Raw genomic sequence first — 20,864 nt, 5'->3', positions numbered from 1 at the left:
GCCTGCACCCCTTGGAGGGGAAAGGGCCTGCATCCATTCCCTGCCTACCCCCACCAGTGCCGGCCAGTCCCTTGCCCTGGGGCTGGATTGGATCCAGCTACACCAGTATCCCATACTCCAGCCAGCCAATTCCGTTTGTTCTAGCTGCACTGGGAGGCGCTGGTCCCCAGCAATGCCACCTTCCCGCCACCAGCTAGCAGGGCCCACCTTGGAGAATCTCGTCGGGCAACACCGGATTGGCCAGGTAGATGTCCGTTTCCCGGGCAACGTTGGCCTCTCTCAGCCCCTCTACCAGCCGCCTGTATTCCTCCTTCAGCTTCTGAGCATCCGTCTCCTTAATCCTGAAAGGGGACCAGCGCCCGTGAACCCGGGTGGGCACGAGGAGGGCAGGGAGAGGGCACGGGGAGGGCACTCACTTCTGGATGGTGGCCTGTAGCGTGGCCACGTTGGCCTGGCAGCGATCCAGCGTCCGGCGCGTGATGTTCACCCCCATGGAGTCGATGCACACGTTGTCTGCAGGAACAGGGCACCTGGTCTCCAGGGGAACCCAGCAGTTGGGTGGGCAGGGGGCCTTGGGGAGGGACTAAACCCCAGGCGGGAGCAGGGCAGAGACTCTGACTCCCCTGACGGGACCAGGCTGGGCAGACGCCCCACAGGCAGAGTGAAAGGACAGGTCAGTTCTGCCAGTGGGGGCAGGGACAGGCCCCCTTGGCCCAGAGACAGCAGCCATGACAGGCTGGGGCCCAGGGACACCGCGGCACGGGGCTTGGGGCAGTCCCACTGGCTCAGGCAAGAGCAGCATCCTGTCCCGAGTGACAGCCACACGGCGGGAGCAAAGAGCCACAACAGGACACGAGGGACTTGGCAGAGGAGGCAGGGATGCCCTGAACCAGGAAACGTTCCGACGCCGGAGAGCGGACACCGGGGCACTGGATCCAACCGGACCAACACAGGCACCGGGCTGCACAGCCCCGAGCAGGGAGACACCAGAAGCAATTGGGCACCTCGTTAGCACAGAGGGGTTGACCAAGTGGAGGTAGATGGGAAGGGATCCGAGCCCTTCCACTCCCCTGGGAGCTCAAAGGGTGTGACAGGGAATGGGAGCAATACCACGCCCAGCCATCTGGAGAGAGATCCGTACCCGGATCAGGTGGGGAGTCGTTCCCCAGGGGGCTGGTGCAGGGATCGGCCACCCAGCACATACATAACCAGTCAGGACAGCGTGCCAGCCAGCTGAGCATGGGGCAGCCCCACAGCGCCAGCGAAAGGGGCTCAGCCGCCCCCACTAGGGGCCCTTAGTACTGAATGGCAGGCAGGGACCTGGCACACATGGCAGGCAGCCCCCCCCGCAGGGCACCTGTCTGCCCCCTGCGAAGGCTCAGCCATCCATCCCCCATTACCAATGTTATGAGCTTCGTCAAATACGACAACGGATTTCTTGGCCAGCTCCTTGGACACCAGGTCTGCGATCTTGGGGTCCAGCAGGTAGTGGTAACTGTACACGACAATGTTGGCGTGGAGGATCTGACCAAAGGAAGGAAATGGTTAATGCCCAGAACGCACCCCCCCCGCCGGGCCCAGAGACAGGCAGCCCCGGGCTGGCATACCACCTCCCTGGCGAGCCCTGGAGGGCCACAAGCCAGCAGCCCCCGGGCGAGAGGGAGGCTCCGTGCCCGGCAGCAGGGCTGTGCACAGCAGCAGTGGGGACGGGCTGGCCTTGGCACAGCGGGCAGCTGCAAGGCACTGGACAGCCCTGTGGCCAAGGCAGGCAGCTCTGGGTGCCTAGGCCACTGAGCGAAGGGAATGCCCGGAGTCCCCTGGGGGGAAGCTCAGGGAGGAGGCTGTCGCCACCTGCTTTGCCCTGGGGGCTCGCCCAGCCCAGGCCTGGCCCCGCTCAGACTCCTCAGGAACACATGGCCCTGGGGGACCAGCGCCTGCCTCAGCTTCAGGCCCAACCCAAGTGCCCATGGGCAGCGTGCCTGGGCCAAGCCCCCGAAGTCTGCCATGGGCCTGAAGTGGATCTCACTCGCCCTGGGCCAGACCCGCTCCAGTCCATGGGTCAGTGCCAGCGTTGGAGCAGAACTGGGCCCAGCGCAGGAGTATCCAGCCTGGGTCACAGCCAGTGGGGCAGAGGAGGCCAGAGCCACTGGGGCTGGAGGACAGGCCGGCATTGTGCTCAGCAGGGGGGAGTCACCCACTCCAGGAGCACAACCGCACCCAGCATCACAGCTCCTTCCCCGGGACAGGCGGTGCTGGACTGGGCTCCCAGCTGGGCCACCCTGCACCCTGCTGCCCGCCCGGGGAGGGGGGTTTGCTCTCCGGGTTCAGTGAGCCTCCCCAGCGTTGGGCCCAGTAGGGCACGATGGCCTGTCACATACCGAGTAGCGGGCGAGGAAGTAGGGGCACCAGCCCTTCTGTCGACAGTACCCTTTGAGGTCATCCAGGTTGTAGACGCCAAAGGGGATGGGCACCTGCCGCCCATGGGCATCGAACTCCTGTTTGGGGGGGGGGGGGGTTTGGGGGGGAAGGGAGACAGCACACTGCACATCAGGGCCTAGCACCACCCAGGCTCATGTCCCTCCCTCTGCTGCTCCGGGCCTTGGGCCAGCCCATCCCCAGCTCCACTCCTCAGGCCCTTCATGCTACCGTCCCCGCTGCGCGGCTCCCTGCCCATTAACCCTTCCGAGTGGGCCACAGGGACGCCTCCCAGCAGCGTGAATGGCAAGTGCTGGCAGCCGGGCAGCAGAGCGGGTCTCCTCTTCGCCGGTGTCCTGGACTGGCCGATGGGGCCGGGAGCTTCCCCCGGGGACGGCAGACCTCTTGGTGCCACCAGGCAGAGGGCATTCGGGGTGCAGACGGGTTTACGGGGATCCCCTGGGTATGATGTCTACATCATTCTGCACCAACGGGTGGCATGTGCGGTCTCTAGTGAGAGCCCCTAGCCGGCTGGTCACAGGACAGCGTCTGAGGTGGTGGCTATCAGTGTCGTCCTAAGGCCTGTGAGTTACGACCAGGAGGCGATGCACTGGTTCAGCTCGGGCAGGGGACACTGGCCGTGTCTCTCCTGGGTATCGTGTGTTTTACAGTGAGAGTCCACTGGCATAGGAAGCCACCAGCTAACCAAGACTGCAAAGTTGCCACCACACCACACGAGCTCCGGAACGCAGCAGGCGGCGCCCTGTTTACGCCTAAGATCAAAGACCAAGGCCGGTGTGCCTGGGGAACACAGATCATCCCCACCCGGGCCTAGGCAGGTTTGTCTTATGAACGCAGGGTCATGGCGGGCCTGGCTGGGAAACGCTGGGAGAAAACCCGCGCGCCACACCCCCTCAGACAGGTGAGCGGCTGGTGAGTTACGTCTGGGATCTGGATGGCAGGTTAGGATTTTACTCCTCCCTCGAACCTTTGCTCTTTGTCCCATGAGCTTCGCTTGGCTCTCGGTACAAACGAACAGAAGGGCTGTGAGCTGGGCTGGGACTGGGGAGCCGGGCTGGGCGCTTTGGGCCAGCGGATCTGTGAATGCTGCATGCGGGAGCTGGGCGGCTGGCGTGTGCCTATTGCTAACCCGCAGAGGGACGGCGGAGCTGAGCCCGGCTGGCACAGACAAGGCTCCTGCGTGCGCCGGCAGATGGCAGCGAGGTGCCTCACAGCCTGGGGTACCCCTGGGAAGCATCCCAGTAGCCCTTCAGTTCTAGTGACAGTGCTCAGCTGGCGTGTCAAATCCCTGCCCTGCCACCTCCCGGGGGGGAAGGCTGGCCCCATGGGCTGGGAGGGGCTGCTAGCTGGGCTGGGACCGGGAGGGGAAGGCTGGCCCCATGGGCCGGGAGGGGCTGCTAGCTGGGCTGGTACCGGGAGGGGAAGGCTGGCCCCATGGGCCGGGAGGGGCTGCGAGCTGGGCTGGGACCGGGAGGGGAAGGCTGGCCCCATGGGCCGGGAGGGGCTGCTAGCTGGGCTGGGACCGGGAGGGGAAGGCTGGCCCCATGGGCCGGGAGGGGCTGCGAGCTGGGCTGGGACCGGGAGGGGAAGGCTGGCCCCATGGGCCGGGAGGGGCTGCGAGCTGGGCTGGGACCGGGAGGGGAAGGCTGGCCCCATGGGCCGGGAGGGGCTGCGAGCTGGGCTGGGACCGGGAGGGGAAGGCTGGCCCCATGGGCCGGGAGGGGCTGCGAGCTGGGCTGGGACCGGGAGGGGAAGGCTGGCCCCATGGGCCGGGAGGGGCTGCGAGCTGGGCTGGGACCGGGAGGGGAAGGCTGGCCCCATGGGCCGGGAGGGGCTGCGAGCTGGGCTGGGACCGGGAGGGGAAGGCTGGCCCCATGGGCTGGGAGGGGCTGCGAGCTGGGCTGGGACCGGGAGGGGAAGGCTGGCCCCATGGGCTGGGAGGGGCTGCGAGCTGGGCTGGGACCGGGAGGGGAAGGCTGGCCCCATGGGCTGGGAGGGGCTGCGAGCTGGGCTGGCCCCATGGGCTGGGAGGGGCTGCGAGCTGGGCTGGGACCGGGAGGGGAAGGCTGGCCCCATGGGCCGGGAGGGGCTGCGAGCTGGGCTGGGACCGGGAGGGGAAGGCTGGCCCCATGGGCCGGGAGGGGCTGCGAGCTGGGCTGGGACCGGGAGGGGAAGGCTGGCCCCATGGGCCGGGAGGGGCTGCGAGCTGGGCTGGGACCGGGAGGGGAAGGCTGGCCCCATGGGCCGGGAGGGGCTGCGAACTGGGCTGGGACCGGGAGGGGAAGGCTGGCCCCATGGGCCGGGAGGGGCTGCGAGCTGGGCTGGGACCGGGAGGGGAAGGCTGGCCCCATGGGCTGGGAGGGGCTGCGAGCTGGGCTGGGACCGGGAGGGGAAGGCTGGCCCCATGGGCCGGGAGGGGCTGCGAGCTGGGCTGGGACCGGGAGGGGAAGGCTGGCCCCATGGGCTGGGAGGGGCTGCGAGCTGGGCTGGCCCCATGGGCCGGGAGGGGCTGCGAACTGGGCTGGGACCGGGAGGGGAAGGCTGGCCCCATGGGCCGGGAGGGGCTGCGAGCTGGGCTGGGACCGGGAGGGGAAGGCTGGCCCCATGGGCCGGGAGGGGCTGCGAGCTGGGCTGGGACCGGGAGGGGAAGGCTGGCCCCATGGGCTGGGAGGGGCTGCGAGCTGGGCTGGGACCGGGAGGGGAAGGCTGGCCCCATGGGCTGGGAGGGGCTGCGAGCTGGGCTGGGACCGGGAGGGGAAGGCTGGCCCCATGGGCTGGGAGGGACTGCGAGCTGGGCTGGCCCCATGGGCTGGGAGGGGCTGCGAGCTGGGCTGGGACCGGGAGGGGAAGGCTGGCCCCATGGGCCGGGAGGGGCTGCGAGCTGGGCTGGGACCGGGAGGGGAAGGCTGGCCCCATGGGCCGGGAGGGGCTGCGAGCTGGGCTGGGACCGGGAGGGGAAGGCTGGCCCCATGGGCCGGGAGGGGCTGCGAACTGGGCTGGGACCGGGAGGGGAAGGCTGGCCCCATGGGCCGGGAGGGGCTGCGAGCTGGGCTGGGACCGGGAGGGGAAGGCTGGCCCCATGGGCCGGGAGGGGCTGCGAGCTGGGCTGGGACCGGGAGGGGAAGGCTGGCCCCATGGGCTGGGAGGGGCTGCGAGCTGGGCTGGGACCGGGAGGGGAAGGCTGGCCCCATGGGCTGGGAGGGGCTGCGAGCTGGGCTGGCCCCATGGGCCGGGAGGGGCTGCGAACTGGGCTGGGACCGGGAGGGGAAGGCTGGCCCCATGGGCCGGGAGGGGCTGCGAGCTGGGCTGGGACCGGGAGGGGAAGGCTGGCCCCATGGGCCGGGAGGGGCTGCGAGCTGGGCTGGGACCGGGAGGGGAAGGCTGGCCCCATGGGCCGGGAGGGGCTGCGAGCTGGGCTGGGACCGGGAGGGGAAGGCTGGCCCCATGGGCCGGGAGGGGCTGCGAGCTGGGCTGGGACCGGGAGGGGAAGGCTGGCCCCATGGGCTGGGAGGGGCTGCGAGCTGGGCTGGGACCGGGAGGGGAAGGCTGGCCCCATGGGCTGGGAGCGGCTGCGAGCTGGGCTGGGACCGAGAGGGGAAGGCTGGCCCCATGGGCCGGGAGGGGCTGCGAGCTGGGCTGGCCCCATGGGCCGGGAGGGGCTGCGAACTGGGCTGGGACCGGGAGGGGAAGGCTGGCCCCATGGGCCGGGAGGGGCTGCGAGCTGGGCTGGGACCGGGAGGGGAAGGCTGGCCCCATGGGCCGGGAGGGGCTGCGAGCTGGGCTGGGACCGGGAGGGGAAGGCTGGCCCCATGGGCCGGGAGGGGCTGCGAGCTGGGCTGGGACCGGGAGGGGAAGGCTGGCCCCATGGGCCGGGAGGGGCTGCGAGCTGGGCTGGGACCGGGAGGGGAAGGCTGGCCCCATGGGCCGGGAGGGGCTGCGAGCTGGGCTGGGACCGGGAGGGGAAGGCTGGCCCCATGGGCTGGGAGGGGCTGCGAGCTGGGCTGGGACCGGGAGGGGAAGGCTGGCCCCATGGGCTGGGAGCGGCTGCGAGCTGGGCTGGGACCGAGAGGGGAAGGCTGGCCCCATGGGCCGGGAGGGGCTGCGAGCTGGGCTGGCCCCATGGGCCGGGAGGAGCTGCTAGCTGGGCTGGGACCGGGAGGGGAAGGCTGGCCCCATGGGCCGGGAGGGGCTGCGAGCTGGGCTGGGACCAGGAGGGGAAGGCTGGCCCCATGGGCCGGGAGGGGCTGCGAGCTGGGCTGGGACCGGGAGGGGAAGGCTGGCCCCATGGGCCGGGAGGGGCTGCGAGCTGGGCTGGGACCGGGAGGGGAAGGCTGGCCCCATGGGCCGGGAGGGGCTGCGAGCTGGGCTGGGACCGGGAGGGGAAGGCTGGCCCCATGGGCCGGGAGGGGCTGCGAACTGGGCTGGGACCGGAAGGGGAAGGCTGGCCCCATGGGCTGGGAGGGGCTGCGAACTGGGCTGGGACCGGGAGGGGAAGGCTGGCCCCATGGGCTGGGAGGGGCTGCGAGCTGGGCTGGCCCCATGGGCTGGGAGGGGCTGCGAGCTGGGCTGGGACCGGGAGGGGAAGGCTGGCCCCATGGGCCGGGAGGGGCTGCGAGCTGGGCTGGGACCGGGAGGGGAAGGCTGGCCCCATGGGCCGGGAGGGGCTGCGAACTGGGCTGGGACCGGGAGGGGAAGGCTGGCCCCATGGGCCGGGAGGGGCTGCGAGCTGGGCTGGGACCGGGAGGGGAAGGCTGGCCCCATGGGCCGGGAGGGGCTGCGAGCTGGGCTGGGACCGGGAGGGGAAGGCTGGCCCCATGGGCTGGGAGGGGCTGCGAGCTGGGCTGGGACCAGGAGGGGAAGGCTGGCCCCATGGGCCGGGAGGGGCTGCGAGCTGGGCTGGGACCGGGAGGGGAAGGCTGGCCCCATGGGCTGGGAGGGGCTGCGAGCTGGGCTGGCCCCATGGGCCGGGAGGGGCTGCGAACTGGGCTGGGACCGGGAGGGGAAGGCTGGCCCCATGGGCCGGGAGGGGCTGCGAGCTGGGCTGGGACCGGGAGGGGAAGGCTGGCCCCATGGGCCGGGAGGGGCTGCGAGCTGGGCTGGGACCGGGAGGGGAAGGCTGGCCCCATGGGCTGGGAGGGGCTGCGAGCTGGGCTGGGACCGGGAGGGGAAGGCTGGCCCCATGGGCCGGGAGGGGCTGCGAGCTGGGCTGGGACCGGGAGGGGAAGGCTGGCCCCATGGGCCGGGAGGGGCTGCGAGCTGGGCTGGGACCGGGAGGGGAAGGCTGGCCCCATGGGCTGGGAGGGGCTGCGAGCTGGGCTGGGACCGGGAGGGGAAGGCTGGCCCCATGGGCTGGGAGCGGCTGCGAGCTGGGCTGGGACCGAGAGGGGAAGGCTGGCCCCATGGGCCGGGAGGGGCTGCGAGCTGGGCTGGCCCCATGGGCCGGGAGGAGCTGCTAGCTGGGCTGGGACCGGGAGGGGAAGGCTGGCCCCATGGGCCGGGAGGGGCTGCGAGCTGGGCTGGGACCAGGAGGGGAAGGCTGGCCCCATGGGCTGGGAGGGGCTGCGAGCTGGGCTGGGACCGGGAGGGGAAGGCTGGCCCCATGGGCTGGGAGGGGCTGCGAGCTGGGCTGGCCCCATGGGCCGGGAGGGGCTGCGAGCTGGGCTGGGACCGGGAGGGGAAGGCTGGCCCCATGGGCCGGGAGGGGCTGCGAGCTGGGCTGGGACCGGGAGGGGAAGGCTGGCCCCATGGGCCGGGAGGGGCTGCGAGCTGGGCTGGGACCGGGAGGGGAAGGCTGGCCCCATGGGCCGGGAGGGGCTGCGAGCTGGGCTGGGACCGGGAGGGGAAGGCTGGCCCCATGGGCCGGGAGGGGCTGCGAGCTGGGCTGGGACCGGGAGGGGAAGGCTGGCCCCATGGGCCGGGAGAAGCTGCGAGCTGGGCTGGGACCGGGAGGGGAAGGCTGGCCCCATGGGCCGGGAGGGGCTGCGAACTGGGCTGGGACCGGGAGGGGAAGGCTGGCCCCATGGGCTGGGAGGGGCTGCGAACTGGGCTGGGACCGGGAGGGGAAGGCTGGCCCCATGGGCCGGGAGGGGCTGCGAGCTGGGCTGGGACCGGGAGGGGAAGGCTGGCCCCATGGGCCGGGAGGGGCTGCTAGCTGGGCTGGGACCGAGAGGGGAAGGCTGGCCCCATGGGCCGGGAGGGGCTGCTAGCTGGGCTGGGACCGGGAGGGGAAGGCTGGCCCCACGGGCCGGGAGGGGCTGCGAGCTGGGCTGGCCCCATGGGCCGGGAGGAGCTGCTAGCTGGGCTGGGACCGGGAGGGGAAGGCTGGCCCCATGGGCCGGGAGGGGCTGCGAGCTGGGCTGGGACCGGGAGGGGAAGGCTGGCCCCATGGGCCGGGAGGGGCTGCGAGCTGGGCTGGGACCGGGAGGGGAAGGCTGGCCCCATGGGCCGGGAGGGGCTGCGAGCTGGGCTGGGACCGGGAGGGGAAGGCTGGCCCCATGGGCCGGGAGGGGCTGCGAGCTGGGCTGGGACCGGGAGGGGAAGGCTGGCCCCATGGGCCGGGAGGGGCTGCGAGCTGGGCTGGGACCGGGAGGGGCTGCGAGCTGGGCTGGCCCCATGGGCCGGGAGGGGCTGCGAGCTGGGCTGGCCCCATGGGCCGGGAGGGGCTGCGAGCTGGGCTGGCCCCATGGGCCGGGAGGGGCTGCGAGCTGGGCTGGGACCGGGAGGGGCTGCGAGCTGGGCTGGCCCCATGGGCCGGGAGGGGCTGCGAGCTGGGCTGGCCCCATGGGCCGGGAGGGGCTGCGAGCTGGGCTGGCCCCATGGGCCGGGAGGGGCTGCGAGCTGGGCTGGCCCCATGGGCCGGGAGGGGCTGCGAGCTGGGCTGGCCCCATGGGCCGGGAGGGGCTGCGAGCTGGGCTGGCCCCATGGGCCGGGAGGGGCTGCGAGCTGGGCTGGCCCCATGGGCCGGGAGGGGCTGCGAGCTGGGCTGGCCCCATGGGCCGGGAGGGGCTGCGAGCTGGGCTGGCCCCATGGGCCGGGAGGGGCTGCGAGCTGGGCTGGGACCGGGAGGGGCTGCGAGCTGGGCTGGCCCCATGGGCCGGGAGGGGCTGCGAGCTGGGCTGGCCCCATGGGCCGGGAGGGGCTGACCCTTGCCCAGGAGTCCTGCTACCTCGAAGAAGCGGCACGAGGGGATGGCGCTGTCCCACTGCTGCTGCGCCCGCACGTACGACGCCGTCAGGCTCAGACACTTGCTGTCCACCTCCTTCCCGAACCGCAGCGAGCTCACCTACAACGAGCAGCTGTCAGGCTGGGCAAAGAGCCAAGGACGCCTGGCCACGGAGCCCTCAGTTCTGGAGAGCACCATGTGTAACGCACGGGGGGGGCTGTCTCGTCTCCCCTGCCTCATCTGCCAATGCCCCTCACTCCTGACCTGCAGCCCCCCGGCTAGCCCAGCCCTGGGCTCCACCCCCACGGCTCTGTCTGTGCCCCTCACTCCCGACCCGCAGCCCCCCGGCTAGCCCAGCCCTGGGCTCCACCCCCACGGCTCTGTCTGTGCCCCTCACTCCCGACCCGCAGCCCCCCGGCTAGCCCAGCCCTGGGCTCCACCCCCACGGCTCTGTCTGTGCCCCTCACTCCTGACCTGCAGCCCCCCGGCTAGCCCAGCCCTGGGCTCCACCCCCACGGCTCTGTCTGTGCCCCTCACTCCCGACCCGCAGCCCCCCGGCTAGCCCAGCCCTGGGCTCCACCCCCACGGCTCTGTCTGTGCCCCTCACTCCCGACCCGCAGCCCCCCGGCTAGCCCAGCCCTGGGCTCCACCCCCACGGCTCTGTCTGTGCCCCTCACTCCCGACCCACAGCCCCCCGGCTAGCCCAGCCCTGGGCTCCACCCCCACGGCTCTGTCTGTGCCCCTCACTCCCGACCCGCAGCCCCCCGGCTAGCCCAGCCCTGGGCTCCCCTCCACGGCTCTGTCTGTGCCCCTCACTCCCGACCTGCAGCCCCCCGGCTAGCCCAGCCCTGGGCTCCACCCCCACGGCTCTGTCTGTGCCCCTCACTCCCGACCCGCAGCCCCCCGGCTAGCCCAGCCCTGAGACTCAACCACACATGCTCATATAAAGGGGCAGCTGCTGGGGCACACAGGGCAGTGGAGTCACCTGTCACTCTCGGGCCAGGACACGCACAGGAAGGGGCAGGGCAGGGGGATCTGGCTCTGGAGGAGGGGAGGGCAGGGGGCAGCAGTTCCACCGTCACTCAATGGAGCAGCCTCAACCCCTGCCCAGGGCAGGTCCCTGACCGGAGAGCCTGGCCGTGGGGCAGCAGGCACGGTGGGCAGAGCAGCCCTGGGCTCCTCCCCAGCCTGCCGGGCAGCTGAATCCTGGCTGTGCCCCAGAACCAGGGACCCAAGGGTGGGGAGCCCAGAACCGACTCACCTCGGGGTGGATGCAGAGGTTCTTCCTGGAGCTCAGAGCCAGGCCGAGGAAGGGGAGCTTCTCCCCCGTCCGCTTCTCATAGAAATCCAGGAGCTTCCGTAGTTCCTCAATGACCTGCCGGAGCAGGGGTGGTGAGGAGCCCACCATGATCCCCCACATCCTCCCAAACACACCCATCTCCCCGCAGCGCAGCGAGGGGCCCCGCTGCGATCCCCCACCCCCTCTCTCTCCTCCTCCCAGGGCGGTGAGGGGCCCTATCATCATCCCCCACATCCCTCCCCCAGGGCAGCAAGGATCCCGTCACCATCCCCCCCACACTCTCCCTCCCCCCACAAGGGTAGTGAGGGGCTCCCCCACGATCTCCCCACCACAGGGCAGCAAGGGGCCCCCCCATGATTCCCCAACACAGGGCCACAAGGGGCCCCACCGCATACAGGTCCATCCCCCACACACACTGGTCACCTTCTCGATCTCAGGCACGGTTCTGGAGCAGTAGATCAGCTTGGTCACCTCCAGCGGATGGGCCTGGGGAGAGATGCTACTGGATGGCATGGGGCTTCGCTAACCCCAGAGGCCACCAATGCCGAGCCTAGAGCAGCCAGGGCACCAAACTCCCCAGGCTGCTTTCCCCTCCCCACCACCGTCACAGCTACAGCCCTAGGGATGGTGTGAGCACTCCCACCTGGCTATGGGAGCTGAGGGGCGTAGCCTTCCCAGAAGGGGCCCTGACCCCCACCCCAAGAGTCCCCAGATCAGGGCTCTGCCAGTGGAGCAAGGAGAGGCAGCTCCAGCCCCGGCCCAGACCCACCCACGAGGTCTGCGGGATAGCGCCAGTGCTCGGCCAGCACCTGCCGCCCGGCCACTCTGGCCTTGGGGGAAAAGTGCCTCTCCCAGTGGACCCCTAGACACACACCTGGCAGCCCCCGCCCCCAGCTCTTGCCTGGCACTCACCCGCTGGTAGGCCACAATGAGTGACAGGAGGGAAATGGTCTTCCCAGTCCCTGAGGGCATTTCCAGCACGCCATGGCCCTGGGAGAGAGGAACAGCTGTCACACAGGGAGCCCCGAGGGGGTGGGCAGGGGACTAGCAGGGAAGGCTGAGCCAGGGCCTACGGCAGGGACCCAGAAGGGCCAGAGAAGAGAGGGGAGACAGCAAGAGTCCTGCGAGGAAAGCCCCTGGGAGCTGGAATCACCAAGCCTGGGACAGAGGCAGGCCTGGGAGGAGCGGCGGCTGCAGAAGGACCGCACTGCCTGGGCCAGGCCACACTGGTCCCTCCCTGCAGAGTGGCCTGGGCAGTGCAGGGGCAGTGTCACACTGGGGGTGGGGGGGAGACAGGGATAGGACATGTCACGGTCAATGACCCTTGCACCCACAACCAGATCTCAGGCTCTAGGGGCAGCAACCACCACCCATTGCACCCCTAAGGCTGTCCAGCCAGGGGACCTCTGGGGCACCTCTCCGTCTTCTGGAGCAGCGTGCCAACCTCGGGGGCGGGGAGGCTGTGTCAGCCTGGCAATCTGGCCTGGTGGCATGAGCCCCCACAGCTTCACCATGCTAATTTCTGAGTGGGCACCCTGTGTGCCGTCCAGCCCAGGGTGCCCAAGCCGGGAGATGGGCTGCATGCCAGGAGCCCCAACAGGGCCGGCTCTGGCTTTTTTGCCGCCCCAGGCAAAAAAGCCTCCCGGTGGGGAGCGCAGCAGGGGAGGGCGCCGAGCCCGGCCGGGGCCCCGCTCTCCCCGGCCGGCCGGAGCGCCGGGAGGAGGGCGGAGAGCCTGGCCGCGGCCCCTGTGACGTTACTGATATAATCTGGGACCCTATAGATCATTGTTGCAACCAAGGTCCTGTAGTGGCACCCAGATCTTGTATAAAGGGGGTCAAATGGGGTGTCTAAGACAAGGTTATGGTTTACTGGTTATGATTATGCTGTCTACATGTGTGTATCAATTTTGTAGTTAAAGTTATGAATATTGGCTCTATAATGTCTGTATTGCAAACTTATGCTATGCTGCTGGGTGACATCCCAGATAAACTGGTGTTAGCTCTGCCTAGCCTGCTTGATGGCCCATTAAGGACCATCAGCTATACAATGGACCCATTCAGAGAAGGCAAATATGCCTTGAGACTCAGCAAAGTATGCGGGAACTTGCCCATGTGACTCCAGACTCCATTTTGCTGTAATTTTCCACAGTAAGAACAAAGAGGTGTTCTTACACCTGGAAAAGACTATATAAGGCTGATTCCTCATCTCCATCTTGTCTTCAATCCTGCTTCTTACCTCTGGAGGAACTTTGCTACAAGCTGAAGCTTTGAACAAAGGACTGAGGACCCATCCCAGCGGGGGATGTATTCCAGAGACTTGATTTGAACCTGCAGTTTATTTCATCGCTGCTGCAAGCCTGAACCAAGAACTTTGCCATTACTGTATGTAATTGATTCCATTTAACCAATTCTAACTCTCATCTCTATCTTTTTCCTTTTATGAATAAACCTTTAGATTTTAGATTCTAAAGGATTGGCAACAGCGTGATTTGTGGGTAAGATCTGATTTGTATATTGACCTGGGTCTGGGGCTTGGTCCTTTGGGATCAGGAGAACCTTTTTCTTTTACTGGGGTATTGGTTTTCATAACCATTTGTCCCCATAACGAGTGGCACTGGTGGTAATACTGGGAAACTGGAGTGTCTAAGGAGATTGCTTGTGAGACTTGCAGTTACCCAGTGGGGTGAGACCGAAGTCCTCTTAGTCTGGCTGGTTTGGTTTGCCTTAGAGGTGGAAAAACCCCAGCCTTGGGCTGTAACTGCCCTGTTTGAGCAATTTGTCCTGAGTTGGCACTCTCAGTTGGGTTCCGCCAGAATCGCATTGTCACAGCCCGGCTCTCCTCGACCGGCCGGAGGACTAGGGGAGGGCGGCCTCACTCTTCCCGACTGGCCGGAGCGCCGGGAGAAGGGCGGAGAGCCCGGCCGCGGCCCCGCTCTCCCCGACCGGCCAGAGCACCGGGAGAAGGGCGGAGAGCACAGCCGCGTCCCCGCTCTCCCCTGGTGAGTGCCGCCCCCTTCCAGGTGCCACCCGAAGCACATGCTTGGAGGGCTGGTGCCTGGAGCCGGCCCTGAGCCCCACTTGGGCAGGGCTCAGGGGCTCCGAAGGGTACATGGGTGAATACAAGCACGGGTATTTAGCCATGCACAGTGAGATGTGCCAACCCCCCGCCCCCCAGTGCTCCCCACCACCGCGCAGACCCCCCACCCCCGGGAGGGACCTTGGCATCCAGCGTCCTCTTCAGCTCCAGCATATATGAGTACTGCTCCGGGTAAATGTAGTCATAGGGGAAATACACCAGCAGCCCATCGATGTTCAGCCTGACAATGAGATCAAGTCATGGGGTCAGAGAGCCGGTGCTATGAGGGGCACCCTGGCACAGCGGGGCAGAGGAGGCTGCGCCAGCAATGGGCAAGCGAAGACACTGTACAGTACGTCCGGGTTTCCCCACACACTGTATTTTATTAGCCCCCTTTCTCTGTCCAGCTCCCCACCCTGCCGTCCCCGCCTCCTCCCTCCCCCGCAACACCCCCCACTGCCTCTTCCCCCTCCATCGCCCCACAGCTCCGCTCCCTGCCGTCCCCACCTCCTCCATCCCCCGCAACACCCCCCACTGCCTCTTCCCCCTCCATCCCCCCACAGCTCCCCTCCCGGCCGTCCCCACCCCCTCCCTCCCCCGCAACACCCCCCACTGCCTCTTCCCCCTCCATCGCCCCGCAGCTCCCCTCCCTGCCGTCCCCACCTCCTCCCTCCCCTACAACACCCCCCACTGCCTCTTCCCCCTCCTCCCCCCACAGCTCCCCTCCCGGCCGTCCCCGCCTCCTCCGTCCCCCGCAACACCCCCCACTGCCTCTTCCCCCTCCATCGCCCCACAGCTCCCCTCCCTGCCGTCCCCGCCTCCTCCGTCCCCCGCAACACCCCCCACTGCCTCTTCCCCCTCCATCGCCCCGCAGCTCCCCTCCCTGCCGTCCCCGCCTCCTCCGTCCCCCGCAACACCCCCCACTGCCTCTTCCCCCTCCATCCCCCCACAGCTCCCCTCCCTGCCGTCCCCACCTCCTCCATCCCCCGCAACACCCCCCACTGCCTCTTCCCCCTCCATCCCCCCACAGCTCCCCACCCCGCCGTCCCCGCCTCCTCCCTCCCCCGCAACACCCCCCACTGCCTCTTCCCCCTCCATCGCCCCACAGCTCCCCTCCCCGCCGTCCCCGCCTCCTCCCTCCCCCGCAACACCCCCCACTGCCTCTTCCCCCTCCATCGCCCCACAGCTCCCCTCCCTGCCGTCCCCGCCTCCTCCGTCCCCCGCAACAGCCCCCACTGCCTCTTCCCCCTCCATCGCCCCGCAGCTCCCCTCCCTGCCGTCCCCACCTCCTCCCTCCCCTACAACACCCCCCACTGCCTCTTCCCCCTCCATCGCCCCACAGCTCCCCTCCCTGCCGTCCCCGCCTCCTCCCTCCCCTACAACACCCCCCACTGCCTCTTCCCCCTCCATCACCCCGCAGCTCCCCTCCCTGCCGTCCCCGCCTCCTCCCTCCCCCGCAACACCCCCCACTGCCTCTTCCCCCTCCATCGCCCCACAGCTCCCCTCCCTGCCGTCCCCTCCTCCCCCCTCCCCCGCAACACCCCCCAGCGCCCCTTCCCCCTCCATCCCCCCGCAGCTCCCCTCCCCGCCGTCCCCGCCTCCTCCCTCCCCCGCAACACCCCCCCGCGCCTCTTCCCCCTCCATCCCCCACAGCTCCCCTCCCCGCCGTCCCCTCCTCCTCCATCCCCCGCAACGCCCCCCAGCTCCCCTTCCCCCTCCACCCCCCACAGCTCCCCTCCCCGCCGTCCCCGCCTCCTCCATCGCCCGCAACGCCCCCCAGCGCCCCTTCCCTACGCAGGTGGTGTCGGAGAGAAGGCTTTGGATTCTTCGACCATGGGATGGTGTTCCAAGAAGAAGGAGTGCTAGGCAGAGACGGGCTCCACCTAACGAAGAGAGGGAAGAGCATCTTCGCCAGCAGGCTGGCTAACCTAGTGAGGAGGGCTTTAAACTAGGTTCATCGGGGGAAGGAGACCAAAGCCCTGAGGTAAGTGGGGAAATGGGATCCTGGGAGGAAGCACAAGCAGGAGAGCGCAAGAGGGGAGGACTCCTGTCTCATGCTGAGAAAGAGGGAGGATCGATGAGTTATCTTAAGTGCCTATACACAAATGCAAGAAGCCTGGGAAACAAGCAGGGAGAACTGGAAGTCCTGGCACAGTCAGGGAACTATGATGTGATTGGAATAACAGAGACTTGGTGGGATAACTCACATGACTGGAGTACTGTCATGGATGGATATAAACTGTTCAGGAAGGACAGGCAGGGCAGAAAAGGTGGGGGAGTTGTGTTGTATGTAAGAGAGGAGTATGACTGCTCAGAGCTCCGGTATGAAACTGCAGAAAAACCTGAGAGTCTCTGGATAAAGTTGAGAAGTGTGAGCAACAAGGGTGTTGTCGTGGTTGGAGTCTGCTATAGACCACCAGACCAGGGGGATGAGGTGGACGAGGCTTTCTTCTGGCAACTAGCAGAAGTTGCTAGATCGCAGGCCCTGGTTCTCATGGGAGACTTTAATCACCCTGATATCTGCTGGGAGAGCAATACAGCGGTGCACAGGCAATCCAGGAAATTTTTGGATAGTGTAGGGGACAATTTCCTGGTGCAAGTGCTGGAGGAACCAACTAGGGGCAAAGCTTTTCTTGACCTGCTACTCACAAACAGAGAAGAACTAGTAGGGGAAGCAAAAGTGGATGGGAACCTGGGAGGCAGTGACCATGAGATGGTCGAGTTCAGGATCCTGACACAAGGAAGAAAGGAGAGCAGCAGAATACGGACCCTGGACTTCAGAAAAGCAGACTTTGACTCCCTCAGGGAACAGATGGGCAGGATCCCCTGGGAGAATAACATGAAGGTCAAAGGGGTCCAGGAGAGCTGGCTGTATTTTAAAGAATCCTTATTGAGGTTGCAGGAACAAACCATCCCGATGTGTAGAAAGAATAGTAAATATGGCAGGCGACCAGCTTGGCTAAACAGTGAAATCCTTGCTGATCTTAAACGCAAAAAAGAAGCTTACAAGAAGTGGAAGATTGGACAAATGACCAGGGAGGAGTATAAAAATAGTGCTCAGGCATGCAGGAGTGAAATCAGGAAGGCCAAATCACACTTGGAGTTGCAGTTAGCAAGAGATGTTAAGAGTAACAAGAAGGGTTTCTTCAGGTATGTTAGCAACAAGAAGAAAATCAAGGAAAGTGTGGGCCCCTTACTGAATGAGGGAGGCAACCTAGTGACCGAGGATGTGGAAAAAGCTAATGTACTCAAGGATTTTTTTGCCTCTGTCTTCACGAACAAGGTCAGCTCCCAGACTGCTGCACTGGGCAGTACAGCATGGGGAGAAGGTGACCAACCCTCTGTGGAGAAAGAAGTGGTTCGGGACTATTTAGAAAAACTGGACGTGCACAAGTCCATGGGACCGGATGCGCTGCATCCGAAGGTGCTAAAGGAGTTGGCGGGTGAGATTGCAGAGCCATTAGCCATTATTTTTGAAAACTCATGGCGATCGGGGGAGGTCCCAGATGACTGGAAAAAGGCTAATGTAGTGCCCATCTTTAAAAAAGGGAAGAAGGAGGATCCGGGGAACTACAGGCCAGTCAGCCTCACCTCAGTCCCTGGAAAAATCATGGAGCAGGTCCTCAAGGAATCAATTATGAAACATTTAGAGGAGAGGAAAGTGATCAGGAACAGTCAGCATGGATTCACGAAGGGGAAGTCGTGCCTGACTAACCTAATTGCCTTCTATGATGAGATAACTGGCTCTGTGGATGAGGGGAAAGCAGTGGATGTGTTATTCCTTGACTTTAGCAAAGCTTTTGATACGGTCTCCCACAGTATTCTTGCCGCCAAGTTAAAGAAGTATGGGCTGGATGAATGGACTGTAAGGTGGATAGAAAGCTGGCTAGATCGTCGGGCTCAACGGGTAGTGATCAATGGCTCCATGTCTAGTTGGCAGCCGGTTTCAAGCGGAGTGCCCCAAGGGTCGGTCCTGGGGCCGGTTTTGTTTAATATCTTTATTAATGATCTGGAGGATGGTGTGGACTGCACTCTCAGCAAGTTTGCAGATGACACTAAACTAGGAGGCGTGGTAGATACACTAGAGGGTAGGGATCAGATACAGAGGGACCTAGACAAATTAGAGGATTGGGCCGAAAAAAACCTGATGAGGTTCAACAAGGACAAGTGCAGAGTCCTGCACTTAGGACGGAAGAATCCCATGCACTGCTACAGACTAGGGACCGAGTGGCTAGGCAGCAGTTCTGCAGAAAAGGACCTAGGGGTCACAGTGGACGAGAAGCTGGATATGAGTCAACAGTGTGCTCTTGTTGCCAAGAAGGCTAACGGCATTTTGGGCTGTATAAGTAGGGGCATTGCCAGCAGATCGAGGAACGTGATCGTTCCCCTTTATTCGACATTGGTGAGGCCTCATCTGGAATACTGTGTCCAGTTTTGGGCCCCACACTACAAGAAGGATGTGGAAAAATTGGAAAGAGTCCAACGGAGGGCAACGAAAACGATGAGGGGTCTGGAGCACATGACTTATGAGGAGAGGCTGAGAGAACTGGGATTGTTTAGTCTCCAGAAGAGAAGAATGAGGGGGGATTTGATAGCAGCCTTCAACTACCTGAAGGGGGGTTCCAAAGAGGATGGAGCTCGGCTGTTCTCAGTGATGGCAGATGACAGAACAAGGAGCAATGGTCCAGAGTTACAGTGGGGGAGGTCTAGGTTGGATATTAGGAAAAACTATTTCACTAGGAGGGTGGTGAAGCACTGGAATGGGTTCCCTAGGGAGGTGGTGGAGTCTCCTTCCTTGGAGGTTTTTAAGGTCAGGCTTGACAAAGCCCTGGCTGGGATGATTTAGCTGGGAATTGGTCCTGCTTTGAGCAGGGGGTTGGACTAGAACCTCCTGAGGTCCCTTCCAACCCTGGTAGACTATGATTCTATGATGATTCCCCCTCCACCCCCCGCAGCTCCCCCCCCCCGCCGTCCCCTCCTCCTCCCTCCCCCCCCAGCGCCCCTTCCCCCTCCCCCCCCGCAGCTCCCCCCCCCCCGCCGTCCCCTCCTCCTCCCTCCCCCCCCAGCGCCCCCCGCAGCTCCCCTCCCCGCCGTCCCCGCCCCCTCCCTCCCCGCGCCCCTCACTCACTTCATGGCTCCGAGCCCGGCCCCTTCCCTCTTCGCAGCCCCGCACACGCCTCATCCCGGCCCTGCCCCGCCCCCTGCCGGTTCCCACCTCGGTCCGACACGCCCGCCCTCTCCGCCTACTGGCTGGAGGGTCGTCCAGGTGTGAAGCCTCCGACGGCCATTGGGTGAATCCCCCGTCAGTCACGTCGGAGAGGCGGGGCCTGTCCGCCTGGGCGGCAGGGTAGGCCGACCGCTCGCCGCGCGTGGTGGGTTTGGTTGCACTGCGCAGGTCTGAGCAGCGCAGGGGAGCGCTGTGGATGGGCAGGCCTGAGCAATCGAGCCCAGAGCTGCAGGAGCAGCCCTGCTGGGGGGGATCTGGGGCTAGGGCGCCCCTGGGTGCTGGGTTGGGGTGGATGGGGGTAAGGGAGGGGCCAGGGGGAGGGTGACCCTATGGCGAGGCGGTGCTGCCAGTTCTCAGGGTTTTATGGCCAGTCTCACAATGTTTGATGCCCCAGCTCTGGAGTCATGGATTTTGGGGGGCGGGGGGGGGGGAGCCACAGTTTATTTAATAGGTTGTAGATTCATACATTTCAAGGCCAGAAGGAACCACTGTGGTCATCCAGTCTGGCCCCCTGTAGCGCACAGGCCGGAGAACTGCCCCCAAAACAATTCCTAGGGCAGAGGTTTTAGGAAAACATCCAACCTTGCCAGTGATGGAGTATCTACTGCAGGGGTAGACAACAGCTGATTTTCAGTGATTCACACTGCCCGGGTCCTGGCCACCAATCCCGGGGACTCTGCATTTTAATTTAATTTTAAATGAAGCTTCTTAAACATTTTAAAAACCTTATTTACTTTACATACAACAATAGGTTAGTGATATATTATAGACTAATAGAAAGAGACCTTCTAAAAACGTTAAAATGTATGACTGGCAGGCGAAACCTTAAATTACAGTGTTCCCCCTGCTGCCACGTGGGCTCCATAACACGGCTGGACGCCGTTGCTGTGGCACAAGGGTCTCACTGGGGGACACGGGTGTGACGTTATTGATATAATCTGGGACCATATAGATCATTGTTGCAACCAAGGTCCTGTAGTGGCACCAAATCTTGTATAAAGGGGGTCAAATGGGGTGTCTAAGACAAGGTTATGGTTTACTGGTTATGATTATGCTGTCTACATGTGTGTATCAATTTTGTAGTTAAAGTTATGAATATTGGCTCTATACTGTCTGTATTGCAAACTTATGCTATGCTGCTGGGTGACATCCCAGACAAACTGGTGTTAGCTCTGCCTAGCCTGCTTGATGGCCCATTAAGGACCATCAGCTATACAATGGACCCATTGAGAGAAGGCAAATATGCCTTGAGACTCAGCAAAGTATGCAGGGACTGGCCCATGTGACTCCAGACTCCATTTTGCTGTAATTTTCCACAGTAAGGGTACATCTACACTACAGGGGGGAGTCGATTTAAGATACGCAAATTCAGCTACGTGAATAGCGTAGCTGAATTCGACGTATCGCAGCCGACTTACCCTGCTGTGAGGACGGCGGCAAAATCGACTTCCTGTCGACGGCGCTTACTCCCACCTCCGCTGGTGGAGTAAGAGCGCCGATTTGGGGATCGATTGTCGCGTCCCGATGGGACGCGATAAATTGATCCCCGAGAGGTCGATTTCTACCCACCGATTGAGGCGGGTAGTGTAGACCTAGCCTAAGAACAAAGAGGTGTTCTTACACCTGGAAAAGACTATATAAGGCTGATGCCTCATCTCCATCT

General features: G+C 65.2%; 1 protein-coding gene across 3 annotated transcripts in view; it reads right to left on the bottom strand.

Moving 5' to 3' along the window:
- Positions 1-19,174, bottom strand: part of ERCC2 (ERCC excision repair 2, TFIIH core complex helicase subunit) — a 36,350-nt gene extending 17,176 nt beyond the window's left edge. For all 3 annotated transcript variants that reach the window (XM_054010081.1, XM_054010082.1, XM_054010083.1), the window contains exons 1-10: positions 19,103-19,174; positions 14,116-14,215; positions 11,811-11,888; positions 11,322-11,384; positions 10,860-10,973; positions 9,602-9,718; positions 2,379-2,495; positions 1,401-1,524; positions 417-513; positions 208-341 (exon numbers count right to left, since the gene is read on the bottom strand). In XM_054010081.1, coding sequence (XP_053866056.1) covers positions 208-341; positions 417-513; positions 1,401-1,524; positions 2,379-2,495; positions 9,602-9,718; positions 10,860-10,973; positions 11,322-11,384; positions 11,811-11,888; positions 14,116-14,215; positions 19,103-19,107 — 949 coding nt within the window. In that variant the 5' untranslated portion in view covers positions 19,108-19,174. The remainder of the gene's footprint in view (positions 1-207; positions 342-416; positions 514-1,400; positions 1,525-2,378; positions 2,496-9,601; positions 9,719-10,859; positions 10,974-11,321; positions 11,385-11,810; positions 11,889-14,115; positions 14,216-19,102) is intronic.
- Positions 19,175-20,864: the final 1,690 nt, after the last annotated feature.

This window comes from Malaclemys terrapin, chromosome 20 (genome assembly GCF_027887155.1).
Source record: "Malaclemys terrapin pileata isolate rMalTer1 chromosome 20, rMalTer1.hap1, whole genome shotgun sequence".
Lineage (NCBI taxonomy): Eukaryota > Metazoa > Chordata > Testudines > Emydidae > Malaclemys > Malaclemys terrapin.
The sequence above is the reverse complement of the archived record's forward strand: the minus strand, read 5'-3'. Positions and strand labels throughout refer to the sequence as shown.